This window comes from Peromyscus eremicus, chromosome 15, assembly GCF_949786415.1.
Source record: "Peromyscus eremicus chromosome 15, PerEre_H2_v1, whole genome shotgun sequence".
NCBI classification, from domain to species: Eukaryota; Metazoa; Chordata; class Mammalia; order Rodentia; family Cricetidae; genus Peromyscus; species Peromyscus eremicus.
In genome coordinates, this window is record NC_081431.1 from 20,619,654 (window position 1) to 20,642,907 (window position 23,254).

The following is a 23,254-nucleotide window of genomic DNA, read 5'->3' on the forward strand; positions in this document are numbered from 1 at the left end:
ATCTGTCTGAAAGCCAGTGGTTAACATTGGGCTATCTTTCTGTAGAACTTTCCACCTCAGTTTTTGAAACAGGGTCTCCTGCAGAATCTGTAATCACACATTTACAGGACAAGCTGGCCTCCAAGCCCTAGGGGTCCTGCTGTCTATGCATTCCCAGCAGAGGAATTATAGTTGTGCCCTGCCATGATCACCTTTCTACATGGGAGCCACCAGGCTGGACTCAGGCATGTTTGTGAAGCAGGCACTTCACTCACTGACTCATCTCCCCAGCCCTATGGCCATATATTTTTTAAATTTCTGATGATGGTAATTATACAACAATAACACAGTAGCTAACATCTATGAATGATTTACCAAGTACTAAAACAGCCACCAGAGATCATTTTATTTAATCCTCTTTAGCAAAGAAAATACTGTTTAGCTGGTGGTTTTAATACTAGCTTCAGGTATAGAGCTATGCCATGTGAGAGGCCTGGCTAAAAACCCTTAGAAGGGTTATGCTGTCTTTCTTCACAGAGTTACTATTGATCATTGCCCAGGCTACATAGAATTGCTGGAGAAATGGTATAAGATACATTTTTGGGGAAATATCAAATGCTTCAGATAACCCATTACTTATTTTTCATTTCTAAACATTAAAATGGCTGTTGTTGAAAAACCAAAAAAAAAAAAAAGAAAAGAAAAAAAAAGAAAAAAAATGGCTGTTATATTAAACATTTTATCATTAGTGTTTTCAACTCATTGAGTTTGTGTTTGTTATGATTTATGTCTTGACTTCAGATTTTGCTTTCTTAGAACTTGCCAATTCTTTTATCAGCTTGCCTAGCACAGTATTTGACAGCAAGTCAAGAGCATGTAAATGTGTGGTATCGGTGAAGGGACTATTAGGAATTTGCCTAATAACAGAATTTATTCAATAAGCTTCTTTCCTCAGGAGTAATCAGAGTCCCTTTTGAGTGTGATTGTTAGCTGTTAGACATCATAACCCATCCAAGGATGTCTAGTTGGGGTGGAGACACCAGTCTGGTTGTTGTGAAGGCAGCTTTGAGATGCGGTTAACACTCCAATTGATAGACTTTAAGGACAGCAGACTTCCTTTACAACATAGCTGGGTCCCAGCCTGTCAGTTGAAGTCCTTATGCTGAGGAGCTCAATCAGGAAGGAATGCTGTCTCCAGACTGCTTTCAGAATCAAGATTGCAACATCAGCTCCTCCGGATTTGTTTGGTTAATTTTTGGCTTGCTAGCTTTTATAAGCATAAGCATGTGAACTGGTTTTCTAAGTCACTTTCTCCTCCGCTCTCCCTTAGTCTCATGACCCCCCCACCCCATCTCTTCTTCCCTCTCTCCTTCCTGCCTTCACTTTCTCTAGATACATTGTCTTTTTCTTTCCCTTTGTTATTAGTCAGTGTTTTTAACAAAAAAAGATTTTCCCTAGAGAATGACTAATAGCAGAGAGGACGAACTAGTGAGAGATGGAGATTCCTGAGGTATTTTTTTCAAACCATGTCCCTGATTACAAATCCTCATTCCAGAATCGCAGCTCACGGATTCTTCTGTGGAATTATTTTGTATACTGAAATGGAAGTTTTCTATAACTAAACCTTCCAACTTACACTCCTGAAACAAGTTCCTGAGGACTTCTGAGTAAGATGGTGGATTAGAAGCAACCACCATGGTTCAGACCAAAGAAGAAATATCAGGATAAGGGAAAAAAAAAAGACTATATTCAAAAGATAGAAAGAGAAGGAGACCTTTGGAAACTTCAAAAGGGAAACACAGGAGAGCAGGAAAATGCTCAGGGAGAGAAGAACAAGAGCAAGAGGAGGAGAAGTGAGCAAAGTTTCCAGACCCATGCTTTGCAGCAAGGGGAGGGAAACAGAAGTCTCAACTAAAGACAGTGTGCTTTCTCTTTACCTCTGCTGGAATCTGAGCCCCAGAGACAAGGCTAGTCAGTAAAAAGATTTCTCAAATGACACTGGAAGAGATATGCAAACAAGAAAGGCACAAAATGCAACCCAAACATGAAAAAGCAAGGAAGCATGACCAAAAAAATATTCTAACACCACAGCTACTGAATTAAAAATCTGAAGTGGATAAAATGATTTAAAAATGGTGTATGTAAAACTGACCTATGACCTCAAAGAAATCACAAATAAATGGATGGATAAAGCAAATGTAATCAATCCAAGACCTGGAGAGAAAAGTCAAAAATAGAAAGCCAGTAGTATGGATGAAAAGTTTACAAGGCCAAAAAGAATATCAAGAATATCATCAAGAAAACTAAGATTAATAATAATAATAAGAATAATAATAATAATAGAAAGCAATGCTGGAAATAAAACACTGTAAGATTAAAGAATAGATTCAACCAATCAGAAGAAAGAACAAAAGGGAAGGAAAACAAGATTGAAGAAATATGACATCAAACATCATGAAGAAAAAAAAAGTCAATGGCCATGATCATCAGAACCCTGGCATCTGATCAAGACTCAAAATTTACAATGGGATATGCTGACTAAATAAGAGCCAGCTGAGATAAACACTAAAGTCATTGAGAATCTATCCAGTGACATTAGAGCAGAAAATGCCCCAAATTTAGGGAAAGAAATGGGAATCCAATCACAAGAAGGTTTTAGAACCCCAGATGGACAGGATGACAGAACTTCTCTATGACACATTACAATCAAGATGCCCCAAGTACAAAAGAAAGAAAGGAAAGAAAAGCTGTACCAGAAAAGTGTCAATTCAGAAAGACAGACACACGAGAATGACTTCATACTGCTCGATACAAATCCTAAAAACCAGGAAATCATGGAATGGTGTATTTCAAGCTTAGAAAATTGCTACATACAGCAAAGTGAAATAAGAGGGATGAAGAGGATAGTAAGGAGCAAATACAAGCAAAGTACAATGACATATATGTATGAAGATGTCACAATAAGACCCATTATTTTTATGCTAACAAAAAATAAGTACAAACAAAACAAAATCCAGTTTCTTCATTTCTTGTAGAATCTTGCATTTCCTTACTTCTGAATCCCATTGGAAAGAGGCAAAGCTGTTCATTACAACTGGGTACATAATAGAATTATGTGTCAGAGTGACTTCAGAAATTCACTGTGGACCTAAAGTACACTCTTGCATTAGATTCTAATTTTATGCTTAAAAGTAAAAAAACAAAACAAAAAAAACCCTCCACAACCAATAACTGGTTCCTAGGGTTAAAACAATCTAAGAACTTCCAAAAGGCAATTTTGAGAATAAATATTATATTAAAGGAAAGTGATGCCTTACCATTTATGAGTCTCTGTCAGGGCAGTCTCTTGTGACTCTTGGTCAATTTTAGCTGAAAATGCAAGAAAAAGACATGAGATAGGTACAGGGCTCTATCATTTCAGAGAGTATACAATATAAACAACATGGAGTAGATTTAGTTATGAATTCTAATGTTCTCCAGCTAGATATTATCTTAACCCTATTAATGTCACTGATATGCTACAAATATTATTAAACTGCATTAAATTGACACTAATATATGGGCATATGAGATTTTTACATAAGCACCCAAACTTTTTAGGTTATGAAAAATTTATTTGCCTCTGACATAGTCACCTAAGGAATGGAAACATTACTTTCATGGTTACATTGAATAGGCCAGGATCTAAATACCAACAAGTTTGTTGAAAATAATTCTCTCAGGCACAGGTACAAGCATCACAATGTAAATGTAAACAAATGAAGGCGATACACATTCAAAACACATTGTAGCCATGCTCTTTGGAATAGATCTCAAGGGACTATGATCTGCTCTAAAAGGGGCACATTGTTATGCACCCATTTATCTGCTTTAATTTTTTTGTCGGAGCTGTGGATCCAATCCAGAACCAATCCTGTACTAGACAAACACTCTATCACTGAGCTTCAAACTCAGATTTATTTGCTCTATTTTCCCCCCCTAAAAATAAAGATGCCTGACATGAACTCACAGATCAGATTTAGGATAGGGATGACAATTTCAAACTATTTAAAAATCAGATAGTACTCCATTAACCAAAACATATGACAGCAACTTTCACCTTCTTTAAGAAGCAAGCATTCCAGGGAGTTAAGGAAATACTCTACAACTCTCCCCTCTTCTTCTTTGTGCATATATATTTGGCATAAATGTTTCACAGACACTATTAAGCAAGGCACTCATTATTTTCAGTCTATTCTAAAGAATGTAAAAGATTAGTTATGACTTCATAAATTAACAATTTCATGGTGATTACCCACCCACAGCTAGAAAACTACCAAGCTATAGGACAATACAGAAAATCATCATTACCACACCTACACAGTCTTCATAATGCCTCTCCCACAAAAACAGACATGCACAAGATAAATAAAAAATACACTAAATAGTAAATGAAGTTGTCTATTTATAATCCTTCCCCACTGGGTAATATTTGGGGCCACTTGGAGAAATCAGAAGGCAAAATGGAACAGGGTAAGTTAATCACTCTACAATCATTAAAAAAAAAAAATTGGCAATGCTGACCAAATAAAACCCATGATCCTTTGGGAATTGTTAAAGTGTCTCTCTCACTACTTAAAACACAATAGCGCAGCTTGGGTTCATTAAAGTTTTACAATTTTCACGACTGTTCTCACTGAAGGTCTGTATATCATCTCTAGTGTCCTGACACAGTGTCAGGCTGACACTCTTTCCAGTGGATGTCCAAATTAAAGAGGGATCATTTGAGCCGGCAACAAGGTTGGTTTTTTTTTTTTTTTTTTTTTCAAGCCTGGGGTGCACATTAGACACTCTACTTTAAAAAGGCTCTAGTATGAACATACAGTCATAAAAAGCAGTTTGAGGGTACCTAAAAGAAAACAGGGTTAGCTTCCAAAAACAATTCTAGAATTACATAAAGTGTCTTCAAGGAGAAATAACAAAAGCAGCCTGAATGAACGCTACTTTGACAAAGGACGTTATTATTGTAATTATTATTATTTTTGCTTGCTTGTTTTCTTGAAAAATACACAGATTAAAAGAATTGATGGAAATAATTTCTGAACTATTTTAGAAGATCCAAGTAAATGATTTATGAAACTAAAAGTGCATGAAACTGATACTCCCAAGAGCTATCTTCAATTCCCATAAGATTAATGTGAACCACGTGACTTTTGGCAATCAGATTCACTTGTCAACATATGCAAATTGTTTAACACAATGTTTATAATGACCAGTATATGTGAAGTAATGTCTTTCTTAAGTTCTAGAATTGAAGATCTGAAAAATCTTGAAGTGAACCAACCACTGTTTTATAATGTTGACATCATACAGAATACAGAAAATATATTCTTGCAGCTTTTAAAAAACGTATGCCCTTAAATCATGGTAAAAGTGAGTCTTGCTAGTTCACAGTAATAATTCCTTTTGATGTGTACCAACACAGCTCTTGTTTCAGTGCCTGAGAAAGTTGGCTTAAAAAAAAAAATAAAACCCAAACCACTTTAATCCAATGTGGCAGGAGATTGATCCATACCAAAGAAATAAAACATAAAAACAGATCTCCTTACCAAACCTAATAACCATTCTACAATAATAAAGTCAAATTAGAATAACAGGCAATGCTTGGGACTTCTCTACTATCCATTACTTTTGCCTGATTTTCAAGCTACAGGGATTTGTATATTGAAACTCTAATCAGCTCTGATAAACAGTCAAATTAGAGATCAAAGAAAGCATATTAAAGGCCAAATTTCAACTCTCAATGTAGAGTCAACAATTCAAGGAGCAGGGCAGATTTTCTTTTGTATTGTAATCTGAAGAAAAAAAATACATTTTGAGAGAGAGGCTTGGTAGCATAGATCTGTTATCCCAGAACATAGGGAATAGAGTGGGGGTTGGGGGATCAAACTTCCTGGCAGTCTGACCTACACAGAGAAACCTTGTCTCAAACCCAAGGGCTGAGGATGGAGCTGAATGGTAGAGCACTTGCCTAGTATCTGTCAGGTCTTTGTTCAGTGCCACAAAATGCCTTAAAAGTTGGGGTGCATACAGCATCTAGCATGATGCTTTGCACAAAACCATGATCAATGCTCTACTGTCAGAGTTCCCTTTTGGGGGTCACTTAAAAAAAACAGAGCATTTTAACTGTATAAAATTACAGGTTGCACTGTGACATGGGCATAGATTTTGATGCCAACTCGATGACACAGTAGGCTGTGGCTGCTTGGGTAAAGATGAACCCAAAAAACTGAAGTCATATATCACCGTAACCAGTGAAAATCTGCCTTCACCAAGGGCGGGGGGCAAGCCATTTGTGCACCATCATCAAAATCTCAGCTGCATCTGCAGAGACATTCATCGTGACTTCGCTAAAAGTGACAGAGCAATTAAGATAACTTTCTACATGTACCACACACATGTTCTGTGGATATTTAAATTTCCTGAATTATTTGTTTGTCTGAGATAGAGCTCTGGCAGATTGGTGAGATTGCTCAGTGGCTGGAGACACTTTACTGTACAAGCCTGGTGACTTCAGTTTGATCCCAAGGAGCCATGTAAGGATGGAAGGAAATAAGAGACTAAGCTAAATTGTTCCTTGACTCTTACACGCACATATATGTGCACACACACACACACACACACACACACACTCGCACATACTTGTGCACACACACACACACACAGTAAGTAAGTAAGAAAAAGAAAAATTATTTGTAGGCAATTTCTAATGGTGCACACGATTATGTAAAGAGCTTTGAAAGCTCAGGTTCTTTTACACAGTAATTTCCTATGTATATACAATCAGTTATCAACGAAAGATTATGATTAAAGTATGCTCAAGTAATCACATAAAAGAAGGGAGAGACAATATTTACATTTCAGAATTCATGTAAGATTTCATCCCCCCACTCTTCAGAGGAAATAGCTCACTTCTTTTTTGACACATAATGATGTGGCAGCCTTCTGGTCACCTCTAGACATGATTACTGATTATGGATTATATTTCTATGGTCTAGCACTTGCCTATGATACATAAATCCGTGGTCTTGATAACTAGCACCACAAACAAACAAATCTCAGCATGATTCTAAGTCAAGTTTGTATAGGGAAGTCAAGGGAACACTTAAAACGGAAAAATGGTTGCAAGGCTGGATTGGGTGGATTTGCAATGAGCTTTAAGATGTCAACAAATTGCTGGGTTTCCTGTGCCACAGTCTTCCCAGCAGTGTCCTTGGCCACATTGGACAGAAGTAAATAACTCTTTCTTTTTTTTTTTTTTTTTTTTTTGGTTTTTCGAGACAAGGTTTCTCTGTGTAGCTTTGCGCATTTCCTGGGACTCACTTAGTAGCCCAGGCTGGCCTCGAACTCACAGAGATCCGCCTGGCTCTGCCTCCCGAGTGCTATAAGTAAATAACTCTTAATGGACACAATCATGATGGGAATTCCCTCTCCCCCTGAGTCACGTCTCCAAGAGAAGCTACTTGCACATTTACTGCCAGAAAAGTTGCAAACACCCTGTACAGTGTCCTTACCCTTCAGTCTCCAGACTCCTTTAATACCAGTGTTTGGGTCTTGAGTATCATTTAGTTCTGACAAACCTGGTTTGAATTCTAGTTTATCCACTAGACTGTGATAGATTTTAATAATTGTGACTCTCACTTTTATGGCAAAATCTTTCCTCATGAGACTGGAGTGACATTTTCTTATTCATTGAGTTGGTTCATATTTCAGTAAGATACTGTATTGATCACCCGGGGCTTGGGGTAATACCCTCGGTGTCCTTCCTCTTATTTTTACATCATCATTAATTCAAAAAGGATGGGGTGTATTATTTTCAGATTGATAAAAATACACAAGACTTATATTTTAATTTTTCTATATAAAATAATATGAAGAATTAAATGGACACTTAGCTAAAATAAGACTACTTCTCTAGCAATGTGGGAAAATGGTGTCCCAAGACCTTTACAAAATCTTGGAATGACCCTAAAATATTTTCAGGAACATTGCTTCTACTACCCACTTACCTTGCATGTATAGTCAGGATTTTCTTCTTTCTTCTTTTCTTGTCCCTTTCTCCAAGGCTCAGGGGATCCCCCTGTGTGGCTTCCTTAGAAGCTGGGACTAACTACTAGCTCTCTTTGTACCCAACTCTATTCTTATTTCAAAAGATCTAAGAGAATTCTCAATTCCTGTAATATAAGCTGGGCTTAATAGCTTTCTAGATTTGTTTTTATTATTTTTGAAAAGGCATAACATAAATAAAGTTGCTCCAAGGAACAGTGCTTTTGGTAAATTTAGGGAGAACATGCCAAAATCTCAAATATAAAATGATTTCTTTAAATTTTCCTGGGTATGGTGGCAGACACTTTTAATCCCAGCACTGCGAAGGCAGAGGAAGGTGCATCTCTATGAGGTCAAGGCTAGCCTGATCTACATAGTGAGTTCCAGGGCCGCCAGAACTCCATAGTGAGAATTTGTCTTAATAAATAAATAAATAAATAAATAAATAAATAAATAAAATTTTCGATGCTCCTCCAAACAAGATATGTTATTCTGAGTATACCATGGGCAACCATTCACGTTCTGATGCTTGAGAAACATAAGCAAGTAAAAATGTCTAGAGAAGATTCACATCTAAAACAGGCTTGGTAGTGGAATGACAAGACAATTCAATACTGACCAGGGGACAAGAAACATATTGATTAAGTGTAAGAAAAATGGCAAAGAAGAACATGTTTTGAATAAATAATCTCCAGAGAATATCAGCAACTATTTTAATAGACCTAAAACTATACAGAGAAATCATGCTAGGAAAGTTGGTCAGTCAACTGCTGATCCTCAGAGCAGAGTTGAAGCTTATATATTAAACCTAACATTGTGGTTGTTACTCTTTAGCCTTTAAATTTAAATGGTAGAGATCTGCCGCTTGGGGCAGAGAAGGCCCATGGTTGGGACCACAACAAACAAACAAAGGAAAAAAATAGCACTAAATTTCTTAGGAGGCAGCTTTCATCCTTTACTTACTTTTATTTGTGCTCATTTATTTTAGTTTTAGGGTGTAAGAGTATCTTTTTAGTTTGAGTCTACCAAAGGGGTCACTGGCTTGGATAGATCTGAGCCACTGAGCACGAGAGTAGTTAAAACCAGCACTCCTGATGACGTCTGCTCAGGCACCACTGATGCTTCTTACCCTGAACCCCTGGCCCCACAAATTATTCCTGGTGGTTGCTGCCCTACTACGTCAGTCTTCTGACCCAGTGATTTGTGTCTCCGGCCTCTGTCTGGCTCCAGACTCTTTGGCAATGTGAGATATTTCTGCTGACCTTGTTCCAAACGACCGTGAGTAAGCAGAGGCACTGAACGGACGCCCTTTCTGCTCTCCAGCTTTCGTGAGGGAATACCACATATTCCCAGGTAATTGGAGACAGAGTTGCCTCTGAGTAATATCAGATGGAAGGCAACTCAGGGCCCTTTCATCTACTTGTCTAGGCTTTAAATCTTTGTGCTATTTTTCCTTTTATTTAAAGTGTTAACTAGTTTTTGTTTATAATTAGCTATGAATGTGCCTTTGGGTCGCTTTTAAGTGCAGCCAGTATGGCTTATTCCTTTAGACAGATGTACTGCCTTTCCTCTGAGTCATCTGAGGTTGTCATTTAACCGCAAATATATTGCTTTTAGTTTTGTGACTTTTAAGACACTCCTCCTTTTGACAACGTACTAAAAGTCAAGCAAATTTGGGAAGGTTAGACGTGTGAGACAGGAAGATTCTGAGTATCTTTCCTTTACCTGCAGAAGAAGGAGCCAAGTCTCATCTCACTGCACTCCCTGCTTTGATGCTGCTAAAGTGTTTGGGACAATACGACAGTTGCTGTAGAATAGCTTGGGAGGAGGAAAGCCTGTATCTGGTAAATACTGCATTAAACTTGGCCTTTACAGCAATTCATAGCTACCTGTTAGTACTGAGGGCATTTCAACTTTGCATATAAAAATATGTACCATTTGTTCATATATGTACATATATATATATATACCTCTAAAAACATAATATATTAATGTTTGTTGTTAAAACACAAGAAACATAATTAAAAACCATATATACTTCAAAAATTTGATATTTGTGACTTTTAGCAAAACCCACCCTGATATATACTCATCTGAATGCTCCTTTGTGAAATTGCTTTCCAAATTTAATTAAAAAACCCAAAGTGGAAAAGACTTGGGAAAATATTCAATGCACACACATGCTGAACACTCTGTCAATGGATATGTTACTCCATCTATAGACTTTGGACCTCTCTGGTCAGCTTCCACTAATGGGGTATAAAAATGAAGACACAACCAGGGCTACTCTTTTCTCTTCCTTTGCTGAGAAATAAATATGCTACTGAAGCAGTCAGGAATATGCACTGATACCAGGCTGACTTTAAATTGGTACCCTTCAGGTAGAACCCCAAGTCATTACAAGTCATGTGCTAAAACTGCAAACATATGTATCTTAAAGCTGAGCTTTCAATATTAAAAGCAATATCCACTAAGTCTGACTGATGAATCTGAAACATCAAAATATAAAACAGCTGGAAATAAAAATCTGAAAACCATAAAAGCTCCTTCAATGTGTTTTCTTTTCTTCCTAATATTACTTGCCAAAACAATGTTTGAAGATGAGGGCATTTCAATTCTAGAAATCAAAGCCACATAAATGAACATTCCAATATTTCAACAAATATTTGAGCATCTATTGTATTTGGGGGATCATTTGTTGGGGCTCATGTGGCATATTTGTATAGTCTTTTGCATCAAGAAAATGATCAATGCGGAGAGAAATTACGGTCACATAATGGACAACAATAGCTATATTGGATTATTACATTATTATGCCCACGTGCATATTACTAGGCAAATTTGATATGTAATAACCAACAATGATAAACCCCAATGAGAAAGGAACTTCACTACAGCTTACAGTTTTGAGATTAAAGTTGAAAAATGTCACCCAAGATTAGAAATAAATATTACATGAAAGAGGCAGGTTTCAAATTCGCGCCAATGGGCTCCAACATTGTAACACTGTCCAATTTCTCATGAGCACAGCCAAATGAGACTCTCATTTGCCTACTGAGATAAACACCAATGAGGAGGAAACAAAGGCAACTGAGTTTGGACTACAATGATGAGGAGGTCCTAGGCATAAGAAGATGTAGAGACTGGAGAGTGTACACAGAAAACAGTAGGAAAGAGAAGGCTCTGAAACAAACACTCACGGTGTTAAGAAGGAAAGTCAAATGAGAGAAGGCGGGAAGTGTGATAGGAATAGTTGGCAAAAGGGCCTTGTTTGGGTGTACGGGCTGCGGTGTGATAGCACAAACAGAGTCAAAGACACAGATCTGTGTCTAAAGTAGGAAGATGCACTTTTGAAGAAGTCATGCACTTCCAGACTTTGCTGGGGACAGCTTTGTCTGGCTCTAATCAACTGGGAAAGAGGATAAAATGCATGAGATAGCAGTTTTCATCCACTAGAGCGTAGGAGCATAGGGCTAGGAACTCCTCAGTCCTCCATCTCTCTACATTGCTTTCTAAAGGTCAGTTTCCAGACTATGGACCATTGAAGGAGCAGCTCACAGAAGCTAATCACCTTGGGGGAGTTGAGAAAATACAGATGGGACGCTAGGAGGGTGGAAGTAGCTGAAATTCAAGGTGTAGAGGTCCACGGAGGAAATAAATCTTTCATAAAAGCAGACAAAGAAATCACTCCCAAGGTCTCTCTGAGTTTTGCTAAGTATTAAGTGGCACATGTCTGCAGGGGAATACCACAAATCCAAGCACAGACCCTCTAAGGAAGACTCACCCCAAAAGTCCTTCAAGGTCAAAGTGGGAGTCTGAAGACTGAAGAGGCCAGGAGAGAACAGGTATAGAGTAGTCATGAGAGTCTCCAGCAGGTAAAATATGAAGGTAATACATTCACTGTGATGTTTACTCTTGATTTGCCTAAGCAAGTTTTGATAAGAGGCCTGAAACGGCATCAGGCTGAATCATATATCATATTTAAATGATATGCCCAAACAAAGCCAAATACTCTTTGAATTTGCATAAGGCAAACAAATGGATTGTATTTTATAGTCTATAGCAAAAACACAGCCCTGCAAATACCACCACCAACTTCCACCCTATTTTGCGAATCTGAATATTCTGTTAAGCCATCAGATTTGTGGTCATATTTCACAGCAGCAACAGAAAACTAATGAAGATTTCTCATCAGAAACTGAAAGCATAAAAGAATCAATTATTAAATTGTGTATAGAAACACACACACACACACACACACACACACACACACACACACACACACACACAAATATGTAGCTATGACTTTAAGTATTTCTTAAAGGCTTGGTTCCCAAACTGTCATGCTCCTTATAGACGGTAGTACGTTTAGGAGGTGGGCCTGCCTACTGGAGGGAGACGGGGTCACTGGGCTTTGTCTAGGAAGGAGTTATCAGATATTGGGACAAAAATCTTTCCTCCTCTTTCTCCTCCTCCTCTTTTCCTTTTGCCTATCAAATGCAGGAGGCACACCAGTTTCTTCTGCCAAACAATCCCAAAGAACAGGGCCAACGTGACCTTGAAAAGAAACCGCAAAAGCCATTAATCAAAATAGAGCATCCCTCCGTTTAAATGGGTCACTTCAGGTCTTCTGTCACATTGATAGAAAGCTGCCTAGCACAACTGCTCAAAAATAGAATCAAAATAAAATTTTACAAGCATTCAGAGGCTAGAATAATTTTGCACCTGGAAATGTACACACAGGGAAGTGTTAAAGGAAATGAAACCTTAGTTCTATATAAACAAATGAAAAGAATGGGAAAGTGCTATTTATGAGCATGAGTATGAAGTATGCTTTCTCTAAAGAACCGACTAAAAATTAGGAATAAGATATTATTTTGTTATAACACATCTAGAACTAAAATACATGACAATAGCAAGAATTACAGGAGAAACAGAAGACTGCCAATGTAAGGTTTTTGTACCAATGAAGATTGGAATACCTGTATTTGGAGATGGTGATGAATTAGTGGGGCAGAACATGAGAGCAATCCCGAAAATACAAAACAAAGATGTATAGTGTATTAGCTGACAGTGGAAATGTGGAATGCTAAAAAATATCCAATCTATAAATAAGAAGAACAAGACATCATACAGGATAAATGTAGACAGATGTAAAGATGATAAATTAAACCCAATCATATTTTTAATTAAACTAATGGTCTAATCACTGCAACTGAAAGGCAGGGAGGGATTGTTAGACTGAAAAATTTCAGCTCCATGCTATCTAGTGGAAACCCACTTAAAAATACAGACATGTACTTAGATTAGATTGAAAGTCAAAGAATAAAAATGGCATTGTGCAAACACTAATCACAATAAAGCTGACATGGCTGAATTAAAATTAGATGACTTTGACTTTAGAAGGAGAAATTTTGTTAGGGAAAAAAAGTCAAGTACTACACTGAAGAGGGAATTCAACAGGAAGACAAACCAATTCTAATTATGGATGTATCCAGAATCCAGGCCTCAAAATACACAAAGCAAAAACTGTTATATCCAAAAGAAAAAGAAAATGAGACAAAACTGAAGGGAACCATGGGTGTGAGTGACAGCAAGTAGTGATTCCAACCCTCTTCTCTCAGTAACTGATAGATTGAAGACACACTACGAAAGGTTATAAAAGGTCAGAACAATGCTACCAATGAATGGAGATTCTTCACACAGCCTTGTAAGGTTAGGTTTTTGGGTTTTGTTTGTTTGTTTGTTTGTTTGTTTTGTTTTTGGTGGAGAATGAATTGAATTGCTAGGGCTAGAAGGTTAAGGGCATTTCATGAGTTGAGAAGCTTTCGCCATGATGGAGAAATGTCAGGTGGGAAAAGAAAGTAAACAATGGGAGATAATTAGGATGGGAGAGAAAGTGCAGCAGTTAAGAGCACTTACTGTTCTTACAGAAGACCTGAGTTCAGTTTCCAGCATCCATAAGGTGGCTCAAAATTGCCTATAACTCTAGTTTTAGGGGATCCATTGCCCTTTTCTAGCCTTTCAGGAGCCTGCATGTATGTAATGCACATACATAGACATAAAATAAAACAAATAAATCTAAAAAAACAAAAAGTTTTACAGTATTTAGCTTTCTGCTATAAGAGTAAGGCAATTTGTTCAGAAATTCATGGCAGACTCAGCCTTGAGTAAACTTAATCATACAAACATTCAATTATTTATGTATTAATTATATCACATGGAGGACACATGAGCAACATTCCAAACATATAATTTAGATGTATTACAATGAACATCCACACACTTCAGTAATAATGACTGTGTGACACCCTAAACTTTGGCAGAAGACTGCAGATTAGAGGAAGATTGTTCATAATTGTGCAATAACGTAATGACAGTATCTGGTAACAAGGAAAAGGACCCATGTTATGTGGCTGGTATCTTAAAGGCAAGAGATTATTTGGGGCTGGGAGAATTAAGGCCTTAGGACTAGAGTGGAGTAGATTCAGAGGTTAGTAACAAATAGGGAAATGAGCAGGGTGAGGAAGTGTATGAAAAGTTGGCATCATTAATAAGGCTACATTGATACAGTAGTTCAACATTTAAACATGCACTATATACAAGTAAATATACATGCTGAGAAATATACATAGTTATATAGTAGGAAAAAAGGCTGATAAGTACAGAAATTAGCAAACAAGTTTAGGAACACTTGACAATGAAATAAAGTCACCTGGAAGAATACATTGATACAAATTATTATAAATATATTCCAATATTAAAAACACAACAAGGTAGACCTTTATTTTTGAGAATATTATGGACTTGCTAGATACAAGATATCCAGGGTTTCACACACAAACTAGAATAAATAAAAGCTAATGCATGAATGAATCTGATAGAAAATATGGAAAATTCTCTGAGGCCATTAAAACAAAGAAGAGCAGGAATCCAAAGAGGTGTAGAGCAGCATTTCCCAGGGCTATCACTGACACTCAGAACTTTTCCTTGCATGGACCAACAGGAAAAAATTCTGAACAGGAGGAGAATCCTCAAATGTATCCAGAGGTGGCTCAAAGGCAGAAACTGCAGAGGACCATCCCATGGATTAGACCATGAGGAAATATGTTTACCCCACAGAAGCTCTGAATGGAAGGAGAATCCTCTCATGTAGCATAGAGTTGAACCCTCACAGTGCACTGGGCTCTAGCATACAAAGTGCTGTATTAACGTGCAAGGAAAGAATTTATTTTAAAATAATTCTTGTTTGGTAGAGCCTCCTGATGATTATCCAAAACAAATATAAAGAAAAATAGGAAAAATGAATAAGGCCCTAGAGCAAACTCAGACTAAAAACAAAAAGACAAAAACTGAACCTGAACCCAAGTTGTCAATGCAGCAGGGAACAGATGAGTCGGGGCATCCAGACCACTAAAAGGAATTATTGCCCTTGGATTCAATGTTTCATGATTAGCACATCGATATCTCAAAAGGCAAATGTGATATAATAAAGAAATTTTTACACAGATAAGATCATTTTACACTCCTGAGTTCACTGCAAAGTGGCTTTTAAAGGACAGACATGTGACAGGAGAAAAATAACCTCAGAAGGTAGGTGAAAGGTGAAGAAATGGTCAGGGAGGAAAATACGACTGTTAAACCGAAACCCCAAACTGAATTCTTGAAACAATGATAATTCTCTATTTTAGGAAGCATAGAATAAGGCTAAAACCCTGCAAAAGAGTGACATATAAATAGGTCAGATTAACAGTAAGAGTCTGCAGATTTGTATTGCTTAAAGGGAAGCAAAAATAGCAACATCAGACTTTGTTAAAGAATTGTGTTAACAGAAAGAAAAATATTGTATGATGTCATGAACATGTGGAATCTAAAAAAAGCAAAGCCAACCTCCCTCAAGCCCTCAAATACACTGAGACAGAGGACCAGAAAGGGCAAACAGTGTAGGGAGATGGGAGTCAAATGGTCCAAAGCTGGAGTTACAAAGGATGATTAAGCCCAGATAATTAACATATGCTCTAAGGAGGATAAGCAATATCACGTGATACCTGCTAGGAGAGACTGAATTTTAGATTTGTGTGCCATATGTGCATAGAAAGATAACTATGAAATAATAGATTCGTTAATTGGCCTGACTATACTAATTGTTCCACTGCCAATACATTCAAACATCATAATATAACAAAATACAACAAAAGAATTGTGTTAAAATACCAAAGCTATACATGAAAAGGCGAGGACACAAGGGGGCAGGTGGGTGAATGCTGAGGGTGGACCCTCACAGCTCTCAGAAAGGATGTGTGGAGTGGAGTGTGCCTATAATCCCAGTGTACAGGTAGTGTGGAGATAGGAACTGTCAACCTAGATGAATCAGTGCTGTTTTGTGAGAGACCCTTTCAGCACAAATTATAACTGGTCTTAATAAAAACCCAGAGTCAGATATCAGGGTGGAAGCTGAAAGACCACAGAAACAGAGCATCTAGCCTCTTTTAGGAATCCTCAGACTGAAAAGGGGCAAGCTCCTGTCTCCACCCCACCTTATCACTTCCTGTCTCCACCCAGCCATATAACTTCCTGTTTCCTGCCCCCATGTGCTGGGAATAAAGGCGTTTGCCACCACCGCCTAGCCTCTATGGCTAGCTCTGCACTCTGATTTCCAGGCAAGCTTTATTTGTTAGAGCACAAACGAAATATCACCATAGACCCTGTCATAGAAAAAGGCGGGAATCTAGTGAGGAAGACACATAGCAACAACCTCTGCTCTCAAATACACCTACATTTGCACAGAATCATGTACTTGAACACACACACACACACACACACACACACACACACACACGCAAAAAAAAAAAAAAAAAACACCAGAATATAATCTCTGAAGCAGAAGAATGGGAAAATTAAATAAAAATAAAATCTTCAATTAGTTTGGGATAAAGACTTTGCAAATAGCTGGGCAGTGGTGGCGCACGCCTTTAATCCCAGCACTCGGGAGGCAGAGCCAGGCGGATCTCTGTGAGTTCGAGGCCAGCCTGGGCTACCAAGTGAGTCCCAGGAAAGGCGCAAAGCTACACAGAGAAACCCTGTCTCGAAAAACAAAAAACAAAAACAAAAAAAAAAAAAAGACTTTGCAAATAAGGCCAAAATAATTCTACCCCTCTAATTATGAATCTTTGCAAAGGATATTTCCTCTATTTATTTCTGCATTAAATTGAACATAGCAGCCAATACAATATTGCTAGAAAAAAAGAAATAGAAGAGAAAGAAAGGAAATGGCAGAAAATAAAGTGTCACTATTTTCAGCAGCATTGATGAAGGAAACCTTTTTAAAAAATCACCAACTGGTATATTACTAAGAAAGTTGATTAAGTTTGTAGTCTATAATAAATAGCAACAACACAATAGCTTTTTGAATACTATGTACATTCAAATATCATAAATATAATTCATAAAATACAGTCCCAAATAAGATCCCTAGGAATCCATCTACCAAAAATCAAGACCTTAACAAGATGGTAAGACCTTTTAGACAGACATGAACACTTGTTCATGTGTTTAGAGTCTTAAACACATGCGCTCTGCTCTGTGTTCACAGGATGAAAGCATGGATACTATAAAGATGTCAGTTCTCCCCAGAATGAGTATATAGATATTTATATAACAATGTCCAAATCCCTAGTAGGGAACTTGACATTGTGATTCTAAAATTTTGCAGAGAGCTAAATTACTAAGATAGACCATTCATGTTAAGCCTTTCATCATTTCATGATTTCTTGGAGACTACAGCAAATAAGGCAGCAACGAGCTGTGACTTGAGAAAAAAAGATGGCAAAAACCAGATAGTGTAGAGAAAGCCATGAGAACAGCCTGCATGAAAGAGAGGAAACTGCTCATTACGAGAGAAAAGATGGCATGTACGTCATGTGGCACCAAACAACTAACATCATAGGACAAAAAGTCAGATTTGTATCACAGACCACAGATGGAAATAAATTTAGGTAAATTGACAGATTAAACATGAAAGAAAAACTGTAAAAATAAAAGCCTATATCTGCCCAAATGTATAGTAATAAGACTCTCTCTCTCTCTCTCTCTCTCTCTCTCTCTCTCTCTCTCTCTCTCTCTCTCTCTCTCTCTCTCTGTGTGTGTGTGTGTGTGTGTGTGTGTGTGTGTGTGTGTGTGTGTGTGTTTTGCATGCATCTGTTTGTAGGTACATTTGCCTGTATAGGCATGTGTCAAGCTGTAGGTTAACGTCTGGTGACTACTTCAATATCATCACCACATTATATTTTGAGACAGGGTCTCTCACTGAACCTAGAGTTTGCAGACTGGCTAGGCTGGAAGGCCAATGAGCTCTAGGGAATCTTCCAGTCTCTACCAGTTCCCAGTACTGGGGTTACATATTCACACCCTGATTTTGTGTCAGTCCTTGAGTTTCAAATTCAATTTTTCATGCTGGCCAAGCAATTACTTTACCTACTCAACTATCTCCCCACCCCCCAGGAAGAACATTTTTTAAGGCAAAATTACATATTATCAAGGAACAGGTTAGTACATGTCCCAACAAAGAATTCAACAATGTCATTTACCAATAATCATCAGAAATATGGCAGGAAAAACATCAATGCAGAAGTATTTGCAACAACGTCACTGGCCAGTTTATACCCTAATTACACAAAGATTTCCCAATAGCAAGGTAGTAAAATGAAAGGCATGCCAATAAAAAAGTAGCTAAAAGGTTTAGAAAGCCATAACATCAAGGAGACAGAAACTGTAAACATATTAAACACACAACCAGGACAACTCAAACTTGAACATGACTAGAACATCATTTTTTTGTTTGTTTTGTTGTTTTTTTAAGACACGGTTTCTCTGTGTAGCTTTGTGCCTTTCTTGGATCTCACTCTGTAGACCAGGCTGGCCTCGAACTCACAAAGATCCTCCTGCCTCTGCCTCCCAAGTGCTGGGATTAAAGGCATGCGCCACCACCGCCCAGCGTTTTTGGTTTTTGTTTTGTTTTTTTTAAGAACATCATTTTACAAGACAGATTAGGATTAAAAAAAGGAAGCTAAGAACCAAGTGTTGGCAAAGATTTGAAACAATAAGTACAATGTATGTATAACTGTGAATAGAGGATAGTAATAGTTTTGCATCTCATGAAATACCTGAGTTTTACACTGGATGCATGTTTATTTAAAAATTGCAACACTCATTTACCGTGAAAAAAAGGACAGGGCAAGTTTCCCCTCTTGGAAAATCACTTAGGTGGACACACCATTCACACAACTCTAAGGAACATGAGTAGGGCAGAAGAACTCAGGAGCTAGCATTGGGCATGCAGCCATTCCTCCATATGGGAAAGAGGTCCTATTGGCTCTTTGTTATGTGTCAGATGCTAAAATTACAGCTTGGAACACACTGTAGAGATGTGAGAGACATGTACTATGACTTCTTGGTAGGAACACCCAAACAGAAAGAGGCAGGAGGCACTTGAATTCCTTCTCGGTCCTCCTTGACTCTGATTAATTCTCATCCACAGTGGCAGGAGGAGTGATTGAGGCTGTTGGAAATACCCCCAGAGAAGTGGAGACATGAGCTATGCTTTTCACAAGACTTGCCTCCAATTTGTGCTTCTGTATGCTGAGAATTTTCAGAAAGGCACATGGAAATCTAAAATGGAATAATCATGCATCGATATATTGTGGGGAATGGCTTTGTCTATCTGCGTGCATTTCACTATTATTAAAGCATTACCTCCTTTTAGCTCTGCTAATGGTGAGCTTCTGAGTGTAACTATCCTACCCCCACATTTTACAGTAGCTTCGTCTACCATCTCTCTGGGTTCCCTAATATAATTACAATTTTTAAATTAAAATAGCTTCAATCTCCTTTACCAGGGCTTGGCTCCAGCATGTCCACTGCATTGGGTAGCTGTTCCAGCCTTGACCTTAAAACACTGCCCCTAGTGTATGACAGCAAGTAACTGCCACACCTGCCTATGACCTGCCCCTGGGGCGTGGCCAAGAGGAGACCCCTTAAGACCCAAGGTGCATACAAGCTTGGCTCTCTCTCTTCTTGATCCCTCGTGGTCCTGGAGTCTGGATTGTAGACAAAGCCAGATTTCTCCGCTGGATTGCACCTTATCTCTTCCAGATCCTGTAACCGACCCTTTACTGGCTGTAAGTTACCCCAGAAATAAACTTCTTTTGATTACTAGATAAATTACTGCTCATTAATTATAGCGATAGTCCACCATCTAATTGTTGTGTGATTTCAGAAGTCAGCAAGTTTTCTGAACCAGGCATGTGGCTCAGTTCTGTAATCCCAGAAGTCAGGAGGTTGAAGCAGGAGGATTATTGGAAGTTCAGGGTCATCTTGGACTGAATCGTGAGCTTCAGGCCAGCCTAGACTAGAGTGAGACACTGTCTGAAAACAAACAAACAAACAACAAAGCCCAAAGTAATAATAATAAAGCTCTCTAAACTTTCATTTCAGTATTATAAAATGGAGACCATCTCTAAGAAAACTTAAAATAAAGTATTTAGCATAAAAAAATTATTAAGGCCTGATGGTTAGTTATTGTCTTACTAATTAAAAACTAAAGATTAAAAGACATTATACTTCCTTTTCAAATGGTCAATAATAGATTATTTTAAACATCCATTTATTTTTCATTACTGAAAAGAATTCCCATCTGATGCTTAAAAGCAAAAAAGAAGAAAAGAAATAAAAGCAACCCCATTAAACTCTTTGTGACTGTGGAGCCCTGCTTATATGGTAGACAGTAAGTAACATTTCTGATAGAAAAGCCTCAGTGCTGGTGGACTGCCCAGGATCTGGCACAGTTAATAACCTTGCTTTCAGCATCTCTTCATTCTCATGTATAGTATTACCAATACCAGGGATTGTATACTTAAGACTTGTGGTTTCAACACCCTTCTAATTATAAGCATGTGATTACAGATTTATGCGTTTTCATCTTGATTCAACTCACAGGAATTTTTCAGCTTCAATTCGCTATGCTTAGGTTAAGGGGAGAAGTATTTGTGAAATACAGGAGATACAAGCAGTTTGTGAAAAATCCCATTTGCTATTTTTTATTTATGAAAGGATAGTAGAGACTTCATTTGTTAGCATGAGGAGAACCCTACATCCCATTTTATTAAATTTTAAAGTACACATGATCAAAATATGAGTAAAAACCAGTGAAGGCCAACAAAAGGGAACCAAGCTCTGATTTGATTCCCAGATTTTATACACACACACACACACACACACACACACACACACACACACACACACAAGCAGATAATATATGTATATCCATGCAACCTAATACATCTAAGGTCCACCATAGCTGGGTAATATTGCAGGGGTTTTTTTGTGGACATTTTGTCCAAAGTACAGCTTAGGTTCAGAAATCAAGAGGGTTGAGTGGTAGGAAGAAGGAAGAGTGTGCTGAGTTCTGAGGAAATAAGAAATTGTAAGATTTCGCAGCACACTCAATTATCTTACATTTTTATGCTTTAACCAAAAAATAAATTCACAAAAGGAATGTTTAAAAACTAACAAATAAACCCCAATCAGATATATAGGTATTAAGAATTAATTTTCCTAATCATATGTGCCCAAAACAAAGCCATCATAGATGACATAAAATTCAGATAATATAAATTATCTTAACTTTGACTAAGTAGTTGAGTCAAACAATTAACATGTATCATTAGAGCTGCCCCACAGTACTATCAGAAACTATTGCATAGCAATTCCATTCTGCTTCCCCACTTGTTTTAAATGTTAAAGCTTACAAATTTGGTTTTAGCTCATATGAATCCAAAAAATATGGTCCATACAGTGACTTTGGTAGAACTTCCTATTTACAGTCCTAGATGTCAGTCAATACAATTGCATGTGGACAAAGATTATTCACTTGAAATTCTTCCCAACTCAGGCTTCAATTGTAAGAAATCTTGTTAATTTTCTTTCCTATCTGAAGACTAACACCTATGGGAGTTTCCACATCCTCTGCTCATTATCTTAGAATACTATTCATGGATCTGTTTTGTTCTTGTCCTGGGTGATCACAACTACTCAATAATCTCCTTGCTCATGATGCCTAAATTTCAGTTGCAGAACTCTATGCTGAATCCAACACATAAGCACATGTCCACTGGGTATGCACACTTGTTTACTTACATATAGGTGTCCACATTCCACTCAAATTTTTCCCTACCCCCATTGAGGACCAATCCCCAAATATGTGCAAGTCCAAACATTACAATATCTGATACCATTGCTCAAGAAGTCAGATTTTTGGATCATTTCAGAGTATAGACTTTTGAAATCTGAAACTGGAAAAAATCAACACCAATATTTCAAATTCTAACAAATGGAAAAACTGGAACACTTCTTGTCCTATAAACTTTGGATGAGCGGCACTCAAAGTGTATTTATCTTCTCTGTGTCATTGATCAATGATAGTTTGTCTCTTAAATCTGAACTCTTGCCGGGCGGTGGTGGCGCACGCCTTTAATCCCAGCACTTGGGAGGCAGAGCCAGGCGGATCTCTGTGAGTTCGAGGCCAGCCTGGGCTACCAAGTGAGTTCCAGGAGAGGCGCAAAGCTACACAGAGAAACCCTGTCTCGAAAAACCAAAAAAAAAAAAAAATCTGAACTCTTGGTACCTATCTATCATCTCTGTCCATGCGCTTCTCTCTTGTGATAACCAGACAATTCTAGTCTGTCTCCAACACCATCACTTCGTCAGTATACAGTTCCTCATTTCTCTGATCATGCACCATGACAGTTGCATCAGGAGCATCCTTTTCCAAAGACCAATCTGCCTTCACAAAGTTGGATCCTTGAAGCTTTCTCAGCCTTACCACTCACTGCTCCCTTCCATATGATGGACTTCTGATTTGCTCCTGAGTCCCACCCCTTCTATTTTGCATTCCCCTTCTTTGTCTTCAATTCTCCCATCCACTTATCATTCCCCTAATAATAAAACATCACAGTGACTAAAAAGATCTATAGTCTACATAGGTATACCTTTGGGGCCCTTTTTGGAATATTCTGCTCTGTAAGAGAAAATCCCCTGTCATTTTGAATTTCTCCTTCTTTGCCTTCAATCTCCCATTCACCTATCATTTCTTTAATAGTAAAGTATCATAGTGATTAAAAAGATCTATAGCCTA

At 37.8% G+C, this 23,254-nt stretch overlaps 1 protein-coding gene across 2 annotated transcripts in view; it reads right to left on the bottom strand.

Annotated features, from left to right (window-relative positions):
* Fmn2 (formin 2) overlaps window positions 1–23,254 on the bottom strand; it is a 298,406-nt gene that overhangs the window by 69,909 nt on the left and 205,243 nt on the right. For both annotated transcript variants that reach the window (XM_059280275.1, XM_059280274.1), the window contains one exon: window positions 3,297–3,348. In XM_059280275.1, coding sequence (XP_059136258.1) covers window positions 3,297–3,348 — 52 coding nt within the window. The remainder of the gene's footprint in view (window positions 1–3,296; window positions 3,349–23,254) is intronic.